The sequence below is a fragment of the Nyctereutes procyonoides genome, unplaced genomic scaffold, assembly GCF_905146905.1.
Source record: "Nyctereutes procyonoides isolate TBG_1078 unplaced genomic scaffold, NYPRO_anot_genome, whole genome shotgun sequence".
Classification (NCBI taxonomy): Eukaryota; Metazoa; Chordata; class Mammalia; order Carnivora; family Canidae; genus Nyctereutes; species Nyctereutes procyonoides.
This window is the reverse complement of record NW_026575141.1, coordinates 859,091-880,981: the sequence shown is the minus strand read 5'-3', so window position 1 is coordinate 880,981 and position 21,891 is coordinate 859,091. Positions and strand designations below refer to the sequence as shown.

The window sequence follows — 21,891 nt, the reverse complement described above, 5'->3', positions numbered from 1 at the left end:
AGATCAGTTACAAGCCGTGTCCTCAGCATTCACTAGATGCTTTCTCTCGGAATTTGTTGATTTGCCTTTACCATTACCCTTTGTTTTTCAGCCTGTGTTCTATCAGGGGTAGCCATTCAAAATAAATTCATTTTGCAGGTTATATTTTTTCAGAGGCACTGTATAAAATGGTTCACTGACATCCAAATACAGATCGGCCACAGTGGTCTCTTCATCCACCAACCTCACATTGCTACCCAAAGCTATCCATCACATTTGTCAGAGTATTTGGGTTCTTAATTAAACCCTGCTGGATATTGTACATATTTCCATTAGTTCTTTCTGATTTAGTCTATCATTTTTCTAATTGACATCCGTTCTGAGTCACATGTCCTTGAATCTCAGGTGGCCCATTTTGTAGCTTTGGTTTATTTAGGATTTCTCGCTTCTGTAAATAACCTGAGGGTTTAGTAAATATGCCCTGGAGTATTTGCCATTGGGACCTGCTGATTTGCATATGCTCATGCTTTTCAAATAACCTGCTGATTTTTTTTGTTCCTCTGCCACCCCCCCCCTTTTATTCTGGCCCTTTGGTCCTAAAAGATGGGGGGGGGGTGCTGTTTTGTTTTGGTTTTGTCTCAGCAGAGTAGAGAAATCCCCTGAAGCAATATGGAGAAGTGTGCTACATCCCTAAGTAGGACCAAAAATCATTAGGGTTCGAGTAATTTAGCCAACTGTTGGCTGAATAGCTGTTCTTGCATCTAGACTCCAGGCAGTGATAATGGCTTGCAGCAAGCTTTCCATCAGCCTCACCCAGACCTTGTCTAAACACCCTGCACCTGTGAGGTAGCTGACTGGGGGCAGAGTCAATGGCTAAAGAACAGAATGAACTGGCAGCTATTGGGCTTCATTGGCTTAATATTCTAATGGCAATTCCTTCCATCAAAGCCATGTAGTCCATGCCTGTCCTCACTGACCTTTCTCCCCGCAAACACTTAGAGCTAGAGAAGGATCTCCATATGGAAACCCAATACCAGTTCCTCCTTCACTTCTCCATTTCATAACTAACTGGAGCAGAATCCTTGGCTTCTGTCCCTTGTCTAGCACCCTGCAACTCTTTTCTTCTTTCCCACGTACCGAGAGAGAGGAGCAAAATGGGCAGGCTGGCTGGCAAACCCAGAGTTGTCTTATGTCAGAGTATTTACCTAGTGTCTTAGATTCCTTTGATCTGGCTCTGGATCGTATTTTTTAAAGAGTAGATAAAAGAAGCTTCCTGAAGGCAAGGACTATACCTCTGTATGTTTCTCTGCTATATAGTAGCACCCCACACACACACATACACACTTATGTCCAAGGAATAACTTCCAGGACCCCACCATGGATGCCTGAAACCACGGGTAGTGCTCAACCCAATATATACTATCCTTCCCCTATACATAATACCTAAGGCAAAGCCTAATTTGTAAATTAGGCCCAGTAAGAGATCCACAAGAGTAACCGACAATAAATAGAACAATTATAACAAGCCACTGTAATGAAAGTTATGTGGTCTCTCTCAGGGTATCTTGTCCTTATCCTTCTTGTGATGATGTGAGATGATGAAATGCCTGTGTGATGAGATGAAGTGGGGTGAATGATGTAGGCACGTGACGTAGCATGAGGCTGCTATTAATGATATGTCAAGAGGAGAGTTATCTGCTCCTGGGCCAAGGTTGACCATGGGTAACTGAAACCGCAGATAGCGAGACTGTGAATAAGGGGGCATTACTGTATTAACCTTTAAGATGTTATGAGAGCTTCCTAAGTACTAGCGATAAGGATACTACCTTTTCCTTTGAAGAAATCCTTTGCATTATTTATTGAAAAGGTGATAAATGCATAAAACTAAAAAAGCCATAGGGCCTCTGATTCATTTTTGTTCTGCATATGACAGCAGCCCTTTCCCAGATTGCTAATCTGGGAAATATAGATAATATACAGTGTGAGGGCCTTGTGCTAATTGGTAAACAATACGTGGCTTTGAGACCACCAAAGTACATGATACTATCTCCTTCCTTCAACCTATGATATTCGATAAATCTTTTGTTTTTCATTGAAGAAAAAAAAACTCTCTGAAGTGATATTCAGCACAGCCTAACTCTCCTTAACCTGGATTCACCTTTTGATAATCAAAAGAGCATTTACAGGAGTATGAGACAAACACAATTATGAAAGTAAAATGAAGGACCTAAATAAAAAATCACAGAACAAGAGGGTAATTCTATTCATTCTTTCATATTTCATTATTTGATAACATCAGAAGATGAATCCATCAGAATTGCTTTGGCAAGTGCAAACAGAAATGTGCCTGATCAATATTTATTAAAACCTTCAAAATGGGAGAAGGAGTTGAACAGACTTCTTAATGGACTGAATAATTATTCATACAAATGGGGTTTGACCGAAGGCAGTGCCAGACCAAAGAGACACAGTTTTAATTGTACTAAATTTAAAATGCAGATCTTCCTCTAGTTCTGCTGCAGAAAACTTAATTTAAAAAATTATCTGATGGAGCAGGGAGTGACATATGAATCCTTAAGTTGTTGCGGAGGAAATTTCAGCCACAGATAGTACAAATTTAGAAGGTGTTACGAAGGTGGGGAGCAGAATTTCTAGTTAAGGGGCCAGGAAGAAATTTTCTTCCCATTTCAGGGCCTTCACTGAGCCTGGGAGAGGGTCATCCTCTCAAAAGTGATGATCGCCGAGGAATCCCTTTGTTTGGAGTGGTTTTGTTTTCTGGAGAGAAATAAAGCAAGGCTCTGGCAGCTGCCATCAAAAATATCAGGATACATACCTGAGAAAGATGAACACAGTCAACTTTAGCTTTTAATATCTCCTTGGGAGAGACACCCCCCTGTACTGCTGTAGTGTGCCGATTATCAGAACGAGGCCAACAGGTACCTGGGGTTTAAGCATAGTGCTGTTGATGAAGGCAGTGGGTGTGTGCCACTCTCTATGGAGAAAATGTAGGGAGACGACCCATCAAGCCTGCGCAGCAGATCTCAGGCTCTCACTACCTCTTGAATGATTTCCTACTGCCACCAACTGAGGGAATTTCTACACTGTCTTTTCTAAAGACCATACTTTCTCTTCTGGAATGCCCTGCTCAGAACAAAAACCTGCACACAATCTGTTGCAAGGAATGTTAAAAACTATCCCTGTGGAACATAAATCTGATTATGCCACTAACTCCCCGAAAAGTATTTAGCTCTTCTCTCCCTGAGTTTCCTTATTCCTGAAATGGAAATAACTTTCACTATTTCCAATTAGAATTTTCAATCATGTCTATAATGAACTCTAAGCTCTTTGAAGGGGAAGATAAATGAGAGCGATTATGTTATATTTTTTAATAAACTAATTTATTCTTCTGACACACAGGATTGCCATCCATTTTATTATTGGTCTGGAAAGTACACATCTGAGCTAAGTTTACACTTGTTCAGAACATTTCCAAATCAATCACGGCTGCATCTCACCTACCAGGGTTCGGGAGAAACCAGCAGCTAATTCTGATGGAAACCCATAGTTTTAAAGGAGCAAGCAGAGGATGCTCTTGCTCTAAAGGTTTTAAAATTCAGAAATGCTTAAATTGCATCTGCTCTAACCTCTTTGTTTTCTGTATGGGGAGCAGAAGTCCAAAGAACCAACAGCCTTTGCCCAAGGTCACCCAACTGGTTAGTGGAGAGTGAAAGACTTAACCAGAATATGAGCTTACTTGATCTCTTGAATATTTACTTCTCTAAGTCTTTCTCCTGTAACTACCTCTTAATTATTTATGGGATGATTATCTAGTTTATAGATTATTCAGTTCCTTTCTTTTCTCTTTTTCCATTTCCCTTTTTATTACCATGTATGCTATTGAGTGAAAAGAGAAAACCGGAATTGAATGTTTTACCCAGCAGTTTAGTGACCCATCTACTACTGGTTTTTTTTTGTTTTTGTTTTTGTTTTTTTAAGTTCTCAAAATGCTGCACCTGTTAGCTAAAAAGAATGTGGGGGGCTACTGTCAATACTAAGTTATATTCAGGTAAAATTTTCGTCCTTCAAAACTTAAATTTAAGAAGTCCACTTCAGAGCCTAATTCTCTTGTTGACGTTATTACTGTCATTATCTAAGGAAGGACTAGACGAGAAAGGCTTCACAATGACATTACTTAATTATCCCTCTTCCTCAAGGAATAATCCATCAGAAGGGCAGCCAACTTTTGGAAAAAAAGTGAGAAATAGGTGACAAAATGAAAAAGCCAAAACTCACTTCTGTAACTTTTGAATGCTGACTTGACAACGGGACTTCATTATTTGTTTTAGAGTGCTGAATTCCCAGATTAAATCCAGTGTTGTTCAAATATAATACAAAGTGTGTAAATGAATTTTGAGTTGCCGAAATACTGGCTTGTGCCGTTACAATGGAAGGCAGAGAGTTGAATTAGTGAATTTTATTTTGTCCATATTACCTGAGTTATGACTAAAATTTTCTACACAATTTTTCTTTGCAATTAGTACTTTGGCTTTTTACAGCCTCCATTCTGTTTGTATTATGTGGCTACAGGGTTCAAAGTCCTTGATTTTGAGGCCTTAGCCAGATAGTTCAGCTTGCTCATCTGTGCAGTGTGGATGATTACAGTAGCTACTTCAAAGGGGTGAATTGCCAGGGTACCTAAAATTTAGACATTATTATTAATAGCAACTCAATCAAGACAGATTCTAACACCCAGCATGAGATATAGCTATGTAGCCATGGAAAATACAGTTTTTGTTCAGGGATTTAGGACTGTGGACCCCACTCTGTAAAGGGAGGCAGATGGCAAAGCCTTCCCCAGGGACTGTGGACAGCCCCCAGTTAGCACCTTCTTTCTACCCCCACCCCCAGACTTTCTGGACTGCCTGCGGGTCCAAGAATGACAGTTGCTGTGTGAGAATAGCTGGTTTTATTGGGGCTTTCTTTCCTCAATTTACAGAGAAGAGAGCTGAAACTATTTGCAATAGCTTTCAGAGACGCAGTGATAACGTTTACGATGAGTATGGCAGAGTGGGAGGTAGAACCAGGGATGAGAGACTAGGATGATCCTGGTTTGTTGCTTATGGAAATTTCTGAAGAGCTCTTAAATAAGAAAAGCACTCATACTCAAAATATACAAAAGTATCAACAACTTACTTATATGTATGTATAGACCTATGTACATTAAAGACCAATAAGTAGGTAAAAAAAGTTTAAGCTTCATGTATGTTAAAAAAAAAAAAAAACATGAGGAGGTAGGTGCTGTCATATGTTGTTGGTAGGAAGATAAATTGATGCAGCTTTTTTAGATAGCAGCATTGCCAAAGTCCTAAACACTATACTTTGACTAAATCTGTTTTAGAAATATATCCTCAGGAAAAAAAAAATGTTTAAAATTGAAAACAAAGTGTTCAATAGTCTGTCAACCTAAATATTTCAACTGTAATAGAGAAATTGGTAGAACATTACATATGCAAAACAAAAACTAGAAAGAAATGTGAAAATGCAGTTTGTCTTTATCATGGAATTATTGGAGTAATCTTTCTTTTCTGCTTAATCTTTGTGTTTAGTCCATATAGTCTATATGACATGTATATTAATTTCCCAATCAGAGAAAGATAAACTTCATTTTAAAACTTTTAAAAGAAAAAAAAAAACTTTTAAAAGATCTGCCCAATTAAGCAACATGCCCTACATGACCTCACTTGGGTAAATATTTGCCAACACAATCAATGGGGACCAAGAGTTGTGGTTCGGTACCATTAAAATAAAGGTAAGAAGGAAAAAAGCAAGGGAAAAACAGCCCATTGAAAGGGGAAGCATGAAGAAGGTATGAGAAAATAATCCATCTCACACCAGAACAGAGTATGGGTGCTGTCGTATTCTGGACTGGGTGCGGGAGACCAGTCTGTGTGACATCACCCCACTGTTCTCCTGTCCCCACCTGCCTCCCTCTCCACGCAGGCCACTTTGGGAACTGCTGCCCAGAGGTACACAGCAAAAAGAGAGAAACCACGGGAGGAAACCACCTCCTTGTGGAATGCTCCACCCATTAGGGCGACCTTCTGGAACTCTGGTTTCCAGAATAGGTATTTGGTCCACGTCTGGCAATTGGTCCCCGCACGTTAGGGGCTTTGAAGAGACTTGCTGTACAAGTCCTGAGCCGCAAAAGGCCTAAATCAAATGTGTGTTCACTGATCCCATCCCAGCAGCTAAATGCTATCTAATACAAAACGTGATGCCTGGAAGCTATGGCTGCTATTGTAATGCTTGATGATAAAGATCAAGCTTTCATTTTCCTGGAGCCTCAATAAGTGCTGGTAAATTATTTATTCCAATTGGGTTACATGATTTCATTTCAGCGTGTCTATGTTTATCATAGAAGCCCATTCTAATTGTAGTTTGGGGTATTTTCGTATTTTCTCCTTGGGGCACCTTGTAGCACCCTTTCTCTACCTCCAGTTACAACTATTGCTAGGCTGATTTAGTGTAGTCTTTGCTGCTGGGTACTATTCTGCAAGATGAATGAATTTCATTCCATCTTTAAATATTTATGTTTCCTTATGACCTAATATATCATTGTGGTTATGGGTAATTTTTTCCCCTAACTACAGAAAATACACCTGTCGATTTTGTTTAATAACTCAGCTTTGCAATTCTGGGACACTGTTCATCTGAGGCTCTTGAGGACTCTTTCCATCTCTGAGTCCACTTCAGAGTGTCATTCTGGGATTTATAAGGGTCTTCACTGCACAGAGGATATTGAAACGTTAAGGACTTAAGAGGTGCGCCCTTTATCACTTATCACACTGGAGGATCTAGGACTAGAAATCCAGGCATCTTTGTTTTCTTGTTTGCTCCCAGCATGGAACAGTAGTCCCTGTTGAAAACCAGCCAGTATCCCTGGAAACAATTCATCAGATTTTTCAAAAGAAATCCAATTTCATGTGGCTAAATGGGATCAATGTTACTTCTTAAGATAAATGATGAAAATATCAACAGCATAATACAAAGAAACCCAATTCTTTTGGTTTAATCTCAGTGAAAAGCATCACCACCCACTTACTGCTTCTGTCTCCCTCCCTAATGTGTTTAGGTCCTTGGCTCACGGAGATGGGAATGGTTCTGTAACTCTTCCCACACCAGAGAGACTCTGGGTCAGAGTCCCAGCTGGTTCTGGACCTTTGGGAATCACAATAGCTGAGGTGAATCCTGAGGAATCTGCATAAGCCCTCCAAGCACTTTCTAGTTGGAGAACCACAGCCGTCATGTACCTTCTAGGTTTGAAAGAATCATAAGCCCCAACCTCTCTATCGTTCCACTTGAGAAGTCTAGATTCAAACATGTGTTCTTCTTGACCAAGTTTTAAAATGTGTTCTTAGGTCATTTCCTAAATGGGCAGCCCTCTCCCTCCCCTGTGCATCAGAGGGAACGCAAATTAGATGATGCAGGGCCTCATTTCTCAAAACAGGGGCTGTTCTCAGGAAGCCACAGTATGTCAAGAGACATGCGAAGCCATAGGATAAATATGATGCATCTTCCTACAGCATCAAGTTTTTCTTGCAAATTGTATTTTTAAGTTACAACGGATTTATCGTGTAGTATAGGTAGTTCTCATGGGTTTTAAGCTGAATGTGAAGCTTCAGCAAGGTTCCTGACCATATCTGATACTGGCCTCCCAAAAGTCTGCAAGTTGGAGTTAATTTGCCTCTTCTATTAGAAGTACTTCTGTCTACATTCAAGGTTACCTTTGACCAGTGATTTCTAAATATGTGGTTCCAGGTTAAAGTGAACACTCATTTACAGAAAAGTAACCCCACGAGGACCCTCTGCACAAGAATATTGAACCATTTGCTGCCTGCAGTCACTCGTAAACTTGCCCACAGAAGATGAGCACTTATTATTCCTGCCTCTATTTAGGAAATATTTGTGAAAGTGTATTTTTTTAAAGGGTATGTTAATTAGAAAAGGAAGTTTAGCAGAGCAGGAAAAGGAGCTAGCCATGTGAAAAGACACCAACACCCTCCCTGAGCGTATTCCCATTGTAGCAACAATTGATATAAAATATCCTTGAAATTATGAGCTCCCAGAATATATTCCTCGGTATAAGGATAGCTTACTTCTCCCAGAGGGTATTCTTTTCTTCAAGATATTCCTGATGAACAAGAAACAAATTCAAGACTCAAGTCCAATGATCCTGATAGATCTGCAAGATCCCTTCATTTCTGGAGTTGCTTTGGGCCTTTTGCCTTGGTCTGCCTCCCTTCACTGAGGCAAAGCTGCCTTTCCTGCCCAGAAGAGAGAAGGAAGTAAACTGTGTCTGGAAAGGCTTCTCTGTTCTTTGTCTAACCAACTGTGATGGCATCGTGGGGCCCAGAGCCTGCCCTGAACTTTACCTCTTGGGTAATTTGTAGTAAATGTGCAAGTCTGAGCCTCAGTGTAGACTCAGTGAAGGGATAGTGGTGGCATAATGTTGGTTTCAAGAAGGGCAGGTGGCTGTATTCTCCTTTCTTGACTCCTGCCTTCCCCATCTTCTCTCTGCACTGAAGACTCAGTGTAATGCATGTTTCTTTTACTGGTACTACTCTTCTCTCCACCTAGGCCAATGGCCTTGCAGCCGAATGGATCTCAAGTCCACAACTTTTTGCTAGCATTATAGGTAATCCCCTCCCAAACCATTCTACGTACCTGTCACCTTAATCTTCCAGAAGCACAACTTGCATGGTGTTTGTGCTCTCGATAGAACCTTGGGAGGTGAAGGAGAGAGGTCCTCTACTGACTTGATGAAGTCAAAGTTCTTTATTAATTTAACTAGCCTGATGTCAAACAGTCCACCTTCTGGCTTCAGCTACCTTTTCCCACAACTCTGCTGTTCAGCCACACTGTGCAGGCTAACCAGATTCCTCTTCCCAGAAGGAGTCTCACTTCTGCTCCTCTTTTCCCTTAATCTAGAATTCCCTGCCTGGAAGCCCTGCCTGACAATATCATACCCCATACGAAGTCTTCCTTGATTCTACACCCTTCCCTCAGAATGGTGGGATTTCTCCTTCCTCTGCTATAAATCTATAATATTTATCCTTCCTCATGTCACTTGGAGCGTGTTTTTGTCTGTTTCCATGAAGAAGGAGCATTGGACCAAGAGTCAGAAACTTGGGTGCATATCCTGCCACAGCCCCTCATTTCTTTGGGACACTGGACAAATCCTGTAACTTGGCTATGCTTCAGTTTCCTTATCTGAAAAAAGTGAATAATAGCTCCCTAGGTATAGTGAGGGTTACATGACACAATACATGGAAATGAACTTTGTCAATAAAAATGCAACCATTATTTCCCTACTTTTCATTATCTTTCCAACTTGTCTCGGAGCTATTTGAGGAGAGAGGCCATGTCTTGCTCATCATTGTATACTTCCATTACTATCATTACATTACTTACTATTAATACATTATTATTATTTCTGATAATAACAGCTAATATTTATGGAGCATGTGTGTTTGTCAGGCCCTATTCCAAGTGCTTATGTGGATGAATTAATTCTTCCCATAACCCTAGGAGATAGGTACTATTATTATCCCACCTTTGGAGGAGAAAACCAGACATTTCAAAGAGCCTCCAATGAATAAGTGAACCAATGAGGGACTGAATAAGACAAAAACAGCTTTCACGGTGCCTGCCAGATGATTATTTCCCTCCCTCTTGGCTCTGTTCCTACTTCTTTTTCTTTGGATCTTCCTAGGTAAATGTAACCTTAGGGCAAATCTCAAACTGAGATCCTAAAAGATTTGAGGTCTCCTGAGTCTCCATTTAGACCTATTCTCATGAAGCAAGCTCCAGTGAGCTCCAAGAAAGTAGAGATGGTTCTTGTCTTGCTCCCCATTATATTTGTAGGGCCCAGAACAAGTCTGGCGATCAATAGATGCTTACTGAATAAGGATTTATCACCAGGTTATTCATTCCACCTAAAACTATCTAAACGGCTGACAGTAGAGATGGTGAACAGTGTCCCCTCTTGCTTCCTCAGGCAGTATTATGAGATGCTGTACAACACAGCCGACGAGCTCCTGAACCTGGTGGTGGACCAGGGCGTGAAGTACACGGAGCTAGAATACATCCACGCCCTGACCTTGCTGCACCGCAGTCAGACTGGGGTGGGAGACCAGACCACCCAGAACATGAGGCTGCAGCGGCTCAAGGAGATCATCTGCGAGCAGGCTGCCATCAAGCAAGCCACCAAGGATAAGAAAATCACCACGGTTTAATCGAGCGCACTGCTGGGGATGGGGGTGGGAGGTGGGTGGGGAGCCACCAAGTTTGTTTACTTAGTCATACCTCCTGCTTTCTCTGCCATGTTATTTGGTATATTTGGAGCAGACTTGCTTTTCTCTACCCTGATGCTTTAGTGGAGAGAAAGCATGAGGATTTTCTCTTTTTTTTCTTTTCTTTCTTTTTTTTTGGGGGGGGGGTCTCTTTCATTTGGGCTTTTCATATAATCTCTAAAGGGAGTCCGCAGTACAGAATGTTTTGATTTAATGTCTGCTCGAGCGCAGTTGGCTCCAAAGGGTTGAGTTCCCTGGGTGGGATGGAAGGAAGGTTGTATCAGATTGGGCTCTGAAAAAAATGAATGCACAAATTACTACTGCCCACCAATTGTTGGAAAGCAGACCATTCCCTAAATTGTAGTCCCCTCCTAGAACACTTCGTAGGGTCCTCTTATGCAAACAGGAGATTTTTACTCTCTTGACCCTGTCAGTTTACAATTCGGTGAGATGAGCGGATGTGCATTGCTTTCTATGTCTCTTGCCAAGGTCAAGTCAGTGGCTTCTCAGCTGGCTGTAGGTTGCAACAGGTTTCCCTAACCAAAACAGGATGTCTTCTGAGCTTGGGGGGAAACGTGCTTTTATCTCAGTCCCTGGAAGAGTTTTGTATGCAGTAGCTTATACACAGGTTATAGTCGATGTATTGCCTTTTCGTCTTTACTTCGCTGCATCAAAACAAAGAGCCATTGAATCACAGAAATGGAAGAATGAAAGGCAATCCACCCTCTTCTTGATTTTTTTATTTTTATTTTTTTTTTAGCCTCTACTTTCCAAGAGAAAATAATAGGTGGAGAGCTTTCATTCTCAGTTAAACATTGTTTGGGTGTGAGTGATTCTTAGATGCTTACTTGCTCTGGGTGTCAGCCCCTAGGTCTTTCTCACCATAGAAAGTAGCCCCGGTCCACTCAGCTGAGTGCATGGAAGGTGGGACAGTGTGACATTCAACCTCAACCCACCAGCTGAGTCTGTTTCTAAAGTGTTCCTGGGTAGTTTGGGTGCTCACCTCTCCTGGCACGCTGGACCCCGCCACTGCCCCCAAGTCTCCAAGCACTCCTGCTACCCATGGTTGATATGTCACAGGAGAAAGCAATGCACTGACCGGGACACACCTTGGAAACACATGGAGAGGACAGTAGGAAGGACTTTGACCATACACGGCCATGCCCCACATCGTGATGGTCAAAAATTGTGTACCTGTTGGTATAGCTCTGGTCTTGGTGGCAAAAGCAGAAAATTAAAGAATGTTTTGAGAAGCTGAAATGTTGTATGTTGTTTTTCTTGTATTCTTTATTCAATAAACATTCCCTGAGGGCCTAATGTGGGCCAAATACTGCTAAGCCTAGGGGCAGAGACTAGACAGTGAGGGAGGGCACCACTTTATCTACCTTGAAGACACTATGGCCACTGGCCTCTAACCACATCCCTAACGGATGTACACTCACGGCTGAGTTAGAAATCAGGACTGACAGTGGGAGTTCAGCAGTCAGCCGGAAGATGGTTTTCCAGACAGTTCTGGAAGAAATATCGTAAATCTGTGTGCTTCAGAGGCCTGGTCAGAAAGAAGTTGAATCCATGTAGGAGAGAACCATGGAACTAACAACATTATGGGAAAGTTGTCTACCCAAGAAGTGGGGGGTGGGAGAAGAGGGATGAGGGAACATAGAGCCGACCCCTTTGGTTTGGAGGCCTCCTCTTAGTGGCCATGGCTTCTCAACATAGCTCCTGTACCTTTCCTCCTCCTTCCTTCCACGCCAGGTAAAGAACCCTGGGGTGGTCACATGGATGCCAGAAGAACCAGGGGTGGAATTGGTGAGTGCTTAAGACAGGTTTTATTGGATGTGGAAAGGGACATGGGTTTGGAGCGAGGAGAATGCCAAAACACTGAGAACCAGCAGAAGTGGCAGATGGGCTGCTGCGGGGGAGCATTTAGAAAAGTAGCATCCCAGCTTTGGCTACAATGATGAGAGGATTGAAAAATGTGAGTTTTGTACAGACAAAAAGTGATCTGTGCCTCTTTTTCCAAGACATTCAAGGCGTAGATTTCTCTGTAGGATGGCACATCACTCATTTTTTAACAGGTCGGGGACAGCCAGTGTCCTGTTCAGTAATGGATGGTTGAATGGATGCAGATGGAGGAACTTCCTTCACAGAAACCCCAGCCCCTGACCAGAACCTCATTCTTGCCTGAATATATCCTCAGCCTGACCATCATTAACTTATGTTTCCAATAGCTTGGGGTGAAACTCTCAAATATAGCCAAGTGGAATTGGCCACCAAACCCAATGATCTTCCAGTCAAGTCCTATCCATGAAGATCTTAGCGTCACTGCATTCATTCAGTCAAGAGATGTAATGGCCTGTTACAGGGCTCAGGTGACACAACTTCTACTCTGATCTTGCCCTCCCCAGAGTTTATATTTGCCACTCAATCCACCAAGACCACCCTTTCATTTAGCAAGACATCTCCTAGGATTGAAGACTGACATCTTTAGTCTGACCCTCTGCTGCTTTCTTCTGAGCCTTGCCCTCTGGAAGCTCGGGACTGTGTGCCCCTCTTGGCTAGCCAGAGCCTGGAAGTTCATTGACCCTTTACTATTTGTTGATGGAACACATGGATGCCAGCCTCACAGGTTCCATGAATGTCTTGAGGTCATCGTGTTCTGGATTCTTACCCCAGGGCATAGCTGTTGGCTGCCTCCCAGCACTGGGGCGGGGCACAGAAATTCCACAGTTAAAAAAAAAAAAAAAAGGATAGTAGAGGCCTGGACAAAGCTGTAGCTGGGCTCGACTCCACTGGAGGCAAACATAGTGAGAAGCCCGGCAAAGTAGCTGTCCCCTGAGCAGGATACATGTGGAAACAAGGAGTGTCCCAATCAGCAAGATTGTGCCTGAAAAAGCAGAGGTTTGTGCCGAAATACACACACCTGAGAGCAATTGTCTTAATGGGGCAGGGATGGAAAACAAATTGGGCGTAATTTGGAAGGAGGGTAATGAGGTATCAAGAAGAAAACAAAGAGAGACTTGGCTCAGCAAAGGTCTCGGCTCTGTCCTAATTAGGCATGGTTGTTATAAGAAGTACATCATTAATACGCATGTGACCAGATGTGAAATGCAGCAGAGTCTTTTTCTGAAATGGACGCTGTAATGAAGTGTATGCAGCTGGAAGGGCTTGTCCTAATTTGGCGGAGGCAGAGCCGGCCTGGAATTTTGAAGAGGTGCCATAAGAGGCCCACCACCGGTTTCCACCTGAAAACAACTGGTCCTTCTCCAATGGGGGCTGGGCTGTAATGAGATACAGCTAATTATCAGGAGCGTAATGAGATGCACAAGCCACTGCCACCAAGCTGGAGATTGCTTTAAAAGTGAACGCAGAGGCGAACACTTGAGAAGACTCTGCTAATGGGGCTAGGTGTGAGGTTGAGGAAATGTGCCCAGTGTGAGGGGTTGCTCCAAGATCCCCGCCAAAGGCTTGGGTGTGTAATTTAAAATATTGCCGGGACATTGGCACACCTGGAGCAGGAACCCCTGGGAGCCTGAGGATGCGGTGACCTGTTAAAGTTGCATATGTTTTTTAAAATGTATATACAGCTTCTGTATATATTTTCATGCAATATATATATATTTTTTTTTCTTGCAAATGAAAAAAAATGAGGTTAGGAGCTGTCAGGTGAGCGCAGCTCCTGTTATATTCAATCCCTTTTAGAAATGTGGCCTCAGATGCCTGATGACTTTGCAATACATAGTGTCAGTGGAGAAAAACTGGCAATCTGTCCATCCCAAACTTACTTACCTACCAGGCCAAGCTTTCTTTCACAAGGTTATTCACTGTTGAGCGATCGGGAAAACAGCACCTGTTTTTTTTTGTTTGTTTGGGTTTTTTTGCAATTATTTTTATGATTGCTATTATGTTATTTTAGATATCACTTACTGAACCCCTCATATGTGTCAGATGCTATGCTAAATGCTTTACCACATCATTCCATTTAACCCTCAAAAAAAATCCTATGAGACTGTTACTCTTATCATCCCTACTTTGCAGAGGGAACCAAGGCTCACTGTGAGACGCTGCGCGGACAGTGCCCATGCCAGAGTGCGTGCTTGGCACTCCTCTTCTCATTCCTTGGGGCAAAGGGGAGACCCTCACATGTTTCATTAGAGCTCCAAGTGACATTCCACATCCTCTCCTACAGCCCCCAGAGGGAACCATTCCCAGACTGAATTTAAGACTGTCCTTCCCACTGTCCACTGCTGCTCCTCAGGTCCCTGTGGCCAATACACCAATATACCTGCAAGATTCTTGGACACAAGAACCCTCGGCCCAGGGGCTGGGCCCAGCCAGCTGGAGGCTGAAGATGACCCATACATACCTGGACCAAAGGCTGGAGCCCTGAGGCGGGGGACTAAATGCTCAGGTTTTTAAATCCTCTGTGCCTTGAGTGGGGGGGATGGAGTAACTGGGTGCTGGGCATTAAGGAGGGCACTTGGTGTGAGGAGCACTGGGTATATATGCAACTGATAAATCACTAAATTCTACCCCTAGAACCAATAATACACCATCTGTTAACTAACTTGAATTTAAATAAAATCTTAAAAAAATAAAAAGAATCCTCTATGTACCTTGGCTCAGAATGTCACCCCAGCCTTACATATCAGTGGTTTGCTGTTGTATAAGCTATTAAATGCCCTAAGCTTCAGCTTCCTCATCTGTGAAATGGGATAATAATGATAATAATGATGATAACCATAACTCCTATCCCACAGGGTTGCTGTATAAAGTAAGAGAGGTGTTCAGTGCCTGGCATATAATAAATATTACATAAGCATCATAAATACTCAGATTCTAATAATAATATCTTATCTGTTTCTTTGAGGAGCTGTTAACCCAAGATCTAGAAAACCTCCTCTGTGGATGTGGCGTAAGTGGGCTGCCCCTTTGTGGGGACTCGGTGTCAAAAAGGCCTGGGATCTGCGGGGCGGGGCTCGGGATGCTGCTTTGTTGTGCTTGGAAGCCTGAAGCCACCAGACAGCAGTGGTTAGGAGCCTGTCCTTTGGTTGAGCCTGTCCCCAGCCCAGAACAGTTGCCCTCCAGGGTTGGCTTCCCTTTGAGCTGTTAGCGGATTCGCACTCACTGCCTGCCAGTGTATTGTGCACATCTCATCAAACTCTGAAGGCTCCCGTGCCTTTTAGGGACCAGGCCTTCACAGACCCATTGGCCTTCTGCCTGGGGTTTGAGTGTGCAGTGCCCCTTCCTGCCTCTGCAGAGTGATGTCAGATAGGGCGGGCATCTCTAAAATAAGTTCGTAAGCTGATCTAGGAATCTGAGGTGAGAAAAATGTCTTTTTTTCTCTCTAAATCAAATCTAGTGCTTGAGTGGCTCAACAGTTTAGTGTCTGCCTTTGGCTCAGGGCATGATCCCAGGTCCTGGGATCGGGTCCCGCATGGGGCTCCCTGCATGGAGCCTGCTTCTCTCTCTGCCTGTGTCTCTGCCTCTCTCTGTGTGTCTCTCATGAATAAATAAATAAAACATCTTATAAAAATAAATACATAAAATCTAGCTCTGAGCTCCCACTTAACCACTCTCAGCAAAAACCTTAACTGAAAAAAAAAAACCTTAACTGCAGTAACTTTGTGGTTTCCCGGAGGGAGGGTAGGGATGAGGCTTCCCTTCCTTTGGGTTGTGTTAGCGTGCCCCTGCGGGGGGAGCACATCAGGAGAATGGGGGTGAAGGCAGGATCATCATCCGTGTGCGTGCTCACCTTCAGGCCCCTGTGCCCAGTCTCCGCAGGCACATCCCGCAGTAACCCCCACCCGAGGTCCCGCCGGCTGGGGCCACAGTGAGCCGTGCGGGTCCGAGCTGCACGGAATCCACAACCTGCCCCCTCCCAGCATTGGAGGTAACACTGCAGGTGGGACAGTTCTCCCCGCTTGGTTCCAGATCCACAGTCTGTTTTCCTGCCCACCATGGGCAGGGCCTGAACCTTTCAAGTCAGTAGCCTGCTTAAGAGAGTGTCCCAAATGCTCTCTCCCATCCACTCCCTTTCTTCTTCTTCTTTTTTTAAAGATTTTATTTTATTCACAAGAGAGAGACACAGGCAGAGGGAAAAGTGGGCTCCCACAATGAGTCCAGTGCAGGACTCAATCTGAGGACCCCGGGATCACACCCTGAGCCAAAGGCAGATGCTCAACCACTGAGCCACCCAGGAGCCCCTCTTCTGCCCTGAAACAGGATGTTTATTAACCACACACCTGGGGGGTTAAAGGGAGCCTGGGCTTCAGGTGCCAGTCCCCAGATAATCTTCCCGTTAAGGTGGCCGAGGGAGGGGATGCTCCTTTTATTCGAATTTGGGGTGGAGCAATGGCATCAGTCTCTCAGTAACACACCTGTTGAGGATTCCTAAGAGCTGGATCAAACTTCAGAGAGCGTTTTGTCCTCACCATTTCACTTTTCTGAAGGGTCAAGCAAGAAGCTCCAACGGGAGAGTGGGGACTCTTGGTGACTGAGGCGGGACCAGGATCCAGAGCCCTTCACCGCCAATCCCAGGGACCCTGCATCTGGGAGCCCCCATGTGCCCCACACTGCGAAGCCACCAAGTAGAGTGATGGGCCCCACCTGCAAAGACGTGACGTGTGCACATGGAAAGAACAGGGCAACACACCTGACTTCATGCTCTCCTCCTCCAGGAATATATAGCAGGATCATGTTTCCTGCCTCCTTTGTGTTTGGGTGGAACGATGTGATTAGGCGGCCAGTGAGTTGTGGGTAGAAGTGTGACATTTCCCAAAACATCCCATTACCGCGTGCAGCCCTCCAGAGCTCCCACCCGCCACAACATCCAGCAACATTCCAGCCTCAGACAGCGGCCCTTCAGGGTACTTGGGTCCCAGGAGGAGGACACTGCTGAGCAGACGCCCTAGCTGACGTGCCATGTGGACGTGTGATGTGAGAACGACACGAATTTTTGTTGTAAGCCATTGAAATTCAGGGCTTGTTTGTTCCTGTAGCCAAACCTTGCCTGCCTAATAGGCACTACAAAGAGGCTGACCAAGAGGGGAGCAGAAGGAGCAAAGGCCATTTTTTTTTCAGTTTACTTTTTATTTTTTTTTTAAGATTTTATTTACTTGAGCAAGAGAGAGAGAATGAGTGATGGGGAGGTTTCAGAGGGAGAGAGAGAGAGAGAGAGAGGAGACTCCCTGCTGAGCAGGGAGCTGGATGCAGGGACTGGCTCCCAGGACCCTGAGATCATGACCTGAGCCTAAGGCAGATGCTCAACCTACTGAGCCACCCAGGTGCCCCAGGGACTTTGATGCTAATAATTTCATCCTATTTATTTATTTATTTATTTATTTATTTATTTACTTACTACTTACTTACTTACTTATTAAATTTCATCCTTTTTAAAAAGAGAACTGTTTGAATGGAGTGATGGGAACAGAAGCCACATTTAGAGGCTCAAGGGAGAAGAGATGCTGCTTAGCCAGTATCGAGTGCTCCATCAGCACATTTGTGCCAGGGATAGAAGCACCAGGGATGTGTCGTTCACCCAAGGAGTGACCTGGAGCCCCCCACTTTATGTCTTTTAATGTTTCTGCCTCCTCTGAGCTGCTGATACTCTGAGTATTCGTGGGCCACGTACACAGGCCCTTGGTTCAGGATTTCTGTTCATAGGGAAGCTTCTGCATATACCCACTACCTACAGAGAAAAACAGAGCATTATGATGAACTGTTTTAAAGCTTCAGAATGCCTGACCAAGAGGCCGCACATCTCGCTCCTGATTTTTCCCTGAGGTCTAATCATCTCCCTGGACCAGCCCCTTTTATTTGGAAGTTTTCCATCATAGCGCCATTCAATACCAGTCCCTAGAATTGAGTTTTTATCCTCTAATAACCCAGTCCCACTCACAAAAACATGAAAAAGACTGGCAGAAAAAAATCTATTTTCTGTCTTCTAACCTCTTCTTCAGTAGCTCAGGGTTCCTTGCATTTCTCTGGTGCCCCAATGGAAGTAAATGTTAATGGTTTTGAAGAAGATCTGAAGCTGCCATTTTAAAAGGAGGAAACACAACGCTGAAATGCTGTTACCCCAGCTAATTTCAAGATACTAATAAAGCACAAAATTCTGGGTCTTTGGGTCCTGGAAGAGCTACAATTCACTCACCTGCGACATAGCCAGCATTAAAGAGTGTTCACAAGGGTTATAGAAATTCTTAAGTTTTGCAGGTTTATTTAACTATTATCGTTCATTTGAATTTTTATTTCCATGTTTCCTAGATCCAGTTAGTCAGGCACAGGTCCTGACCCCTGAGATGGTTGCATCCTGCCCTGACCCTACTCAGAGCTCAGAAGGGAAGTAAAAGTGTGGATGTAATTTGCTCTGCATCCCACCCCTCTGTTGACTGCTGTCTCAGTCCATTCTGGCTGCTCTAAGAAAATACCAGAAAACTAAGTAGGTTATAAGCAATAGAAATGTATTTCCTACAGTTCCGAGAAGTCCAGGATCCACGCACTGGCAGGTTTGGAGTCTAGGAAGAGACTCTCAGGTTCATCGCTGTGTCTCTCATTGGGTCCTCACAGGGTAGAAGGGACCAGGGAGGTCTCTAGAGTCTCTTTCCTAAGGACACTAACCCCATTCATGGGAGCTCCACCTTCATGACCTAAGTGCCTCCCAAAGGCCCCACCTCCCAATACCCTGACACAGGGGATTAGGATTTTTAACATAGAAATTTTGGAGGACAAAGATACAGATGCAGTGAAACAGCAGGACACCTGCACCCCAGTGTTTCTAGCAGCAATGTCCGCAATAGCCAAACTGTGGAAGGAGCCTCGGTGTCCATCGGAAGATGAATGGATAAAGAAGATGTGGTTTATGTATACAATGGAATATTACTCAGCCATTAGAAACGACAAATACCCACCATTTGCTTCGACGTGGGTGGACCTGGAGGGTATTATGCTGAGTGAAGTAAGTGAATCGGAGAAGGACAAACATTATACGGTATCATTCATTTGGGGAATATAAAAAATAGTGAAAGGGAATAAAGGGGAAAGGAGAGAAAATGAGTCAAAATATCAGTGAGGGTGACAAAACATGAGAGACTCCTAACTCGGGAAAATGAACACGGGGTAGTGGAAAGGGAGGTGGGCGGGGGTTTGGGGTGACTGGGTGATGGGCACTGAGGGGGCACTTGATGGGATGAACACTGGGTGCTATGCTATATGTTGGCAAATCGAACTCCAATAAAAAATAAGAAAAAAAATTTTAAGAAATTTTGGGGGAACACAAACATTCAGACCATTGCACGGATCTAAGCCAATGTGACATTCATATGTACCAGGTTCTTTCAGTAAACAAACATCAGTAGCCTCAACCATCAGAAGTGAGGAGCAGGGACGCCCAGGTGACTCAGGGCCTGATCCTGGGATCCTGGGATCTAGTTCCGCATCGGGCCCCTGCAGGGAGCCTGCTCCTCCCTCTGTGTCTCTGCCGCACTCTGTGTGTCTCTCATGAATAAATGAATAAAATCTTAAAAAAAAAAAAGTAGGGAGGAAAAATATACCTCTTCCCCACAACTTAGCTAGCAGGTCATGACAAAGGAAGCAGACCACACACAACATTTATTAGCAACATTATTAGCTGAGATAACAGTCATCTTTCAACATGCTCTGGAAGTTCAGTGAGGACCTCACCCTCTGTCCCTCCTCCCTGGCCACCACTGTTATTGGAACATTCATTCCGAGGAAAACGCAACAACAGGATCAGACTCCCCTTCCAGTCAGATCTGTAGACAGAGTTCTGTGTTAATTATGGGGGATCGGGGTCCTGGAATCCGGTTACATAGCTGTAGGTACTGAGTTTATTTACTTTAAAATTCATTCATGAAAAGGTGGACAAGGCTGCAAAGTCTTGGCAGCCACGTGCATGTCTTGAACACGTTGCATCAGCCACGTCCAGTCCCTCTCCTGCCTGGGCTGTCCCGCCTGTCATTAACATCCCACCCTTCAGATGGAGTGTCCATTCCTCTAATGCCGCACGTGAGGAATCTATTAATTGTCCTCCTAGGTGTGGACGATGGCTTTGCAGTGAGTGGGCCACCCCCACGACTTGAATTTGTGAGGCAGGACCCAGGGTCTAGTCCCTGCCTGCCTCCAAGCACAAAGGCACTGACTAGGGACTCCCCAAAGCAAAGCCAGGTCTGGCTCCAGGTACGTGCGTGGTGCCTCTCTGACCCCCCAGAACACCCCACTCCGCTCACCCACAATCATGAAGTCTGGGCCAGAGACCCCATGAACTGGTACACAGAACCTCCAAACCTACCCCCTATTGCTGCTGCAAACTGGCTCCCTCTTCAAGGATACAGAGCTTCGTGCCCCTCTCACACCACCTGCCTTCCGTTATGGATATCCAGGGCCATGCCACCAGCCCTTAGCTGAGGAGTAATGTATAGCTGCAGCCCCTGACTTAGTTAAGCTACAAACATCCCTCATTTGCATGATTAGCTCTTCCCTAACTGATTAGAAAGTTTCATCCTGCCCCAAAACCGACCCTTCCTGAATAAATGGCTCTGTTAAAGGGAACCAGACTCTGAAATGCACCTCAAATCCAAACAAAAACGAATCCACGGCGACAACCACAAAAAGGGTCCTGGTATTTTCTTTGTGGGATGAGAAAAGAGCTTAAGGTTTTTAAAAGTTCTGTGCCACGTTTAGCGAAGAACTGAAAGTAGCTCCCCCTATCAAGGGGTGCTTGGAGGACAAAGCGTTGGAGGTCCTGGAGGCTTGTAGGAGATGTGAGTGAAATGTTGGTTTTTAACCTCAAGGGATTTAGGGTAGCCACTAAGGAATTTTAAGAGTGGGATCAGGTTTTGACTTGAGAAATACCGCCCTGGAGGAAGATGGACAATAAATAGGAAGGTGGATGGCAGGGAGACTAGTAATAATCCAGGAGGAAGATGGTGGTGGCTTGAACTAAGGCAGTGGCTGTGTAGACAGGAGTGGATAGTTTCAGAAGGCATTAAAGAACGTGGCTCTCTGCTTGGATTTCACCTAAGTGCGTCCTTCATTGACTGCCTGTTAAACCCAGCAGCCCCTCTCCCATACCCTGCCACCCTTCTCTGCTGAATTTTTCCCCACAGCATTGATCACTATCTGACATCCCATAGAGTTCAGTTGTTAATCTGTTTTTTTTTTCCTTCGCCATCTAAAATATACATTTTAGGAGGCCCGGGATATTTATATCTTTTCTCTAGATTTCCAACACCTAGGCCAGTCCCTAGAACATAGTAGATGATAAGAAATATTTTTAGAATGGACATGGGGTGAAGACTGAATAGAATTGCGGGACGCAGTCATTGGTTGGCTGGGAAGAGGGAGGAGGACGCGATAAAGTAGCAAAGGAAGGTTCCCAGGTTTCTGTTTAGCTTCACTGAGGGGGTGAAGTGCCAGTCAGTGAGAGGAGAAGAGAAGCAGGGTTGAAGGTGAAGGAGCCAGTGGATAAATTTGAAGCAAGTGTGGGACATCTAGGGAAAAAAAGAGTAAACAAGAGAGGACTTTGGGTTGGAGGAAT

The 21,891-nt window shown here is 44.2% G+C and overlaps 1 protein-coding gene across 1 annotated transcript in view; it reads left to right on the top strand.

The window, feature by feature from the left end:
* The window catches only part of EXOC4 (exocyst complex component 4), a 746,310-nt gene extending 735,979 nt beyond the window's left edge, over positions 1-10,331 (top strand). The window contains exon 18 of the mRNA XM_055307533.1: positions 10,037-10,331. Within this exon, the coding sequence (XP_055163508.1) occupies positions 10,037-10,274 (238 nt within the window). The 3' untranslated portion in view covers positions 10,275-10,331. The remainder of the gene's footprint in view (positions 1-10,036) is intronic.
* Positions 10,332-21,891: the final 11,560 nt, after the last annotated feature.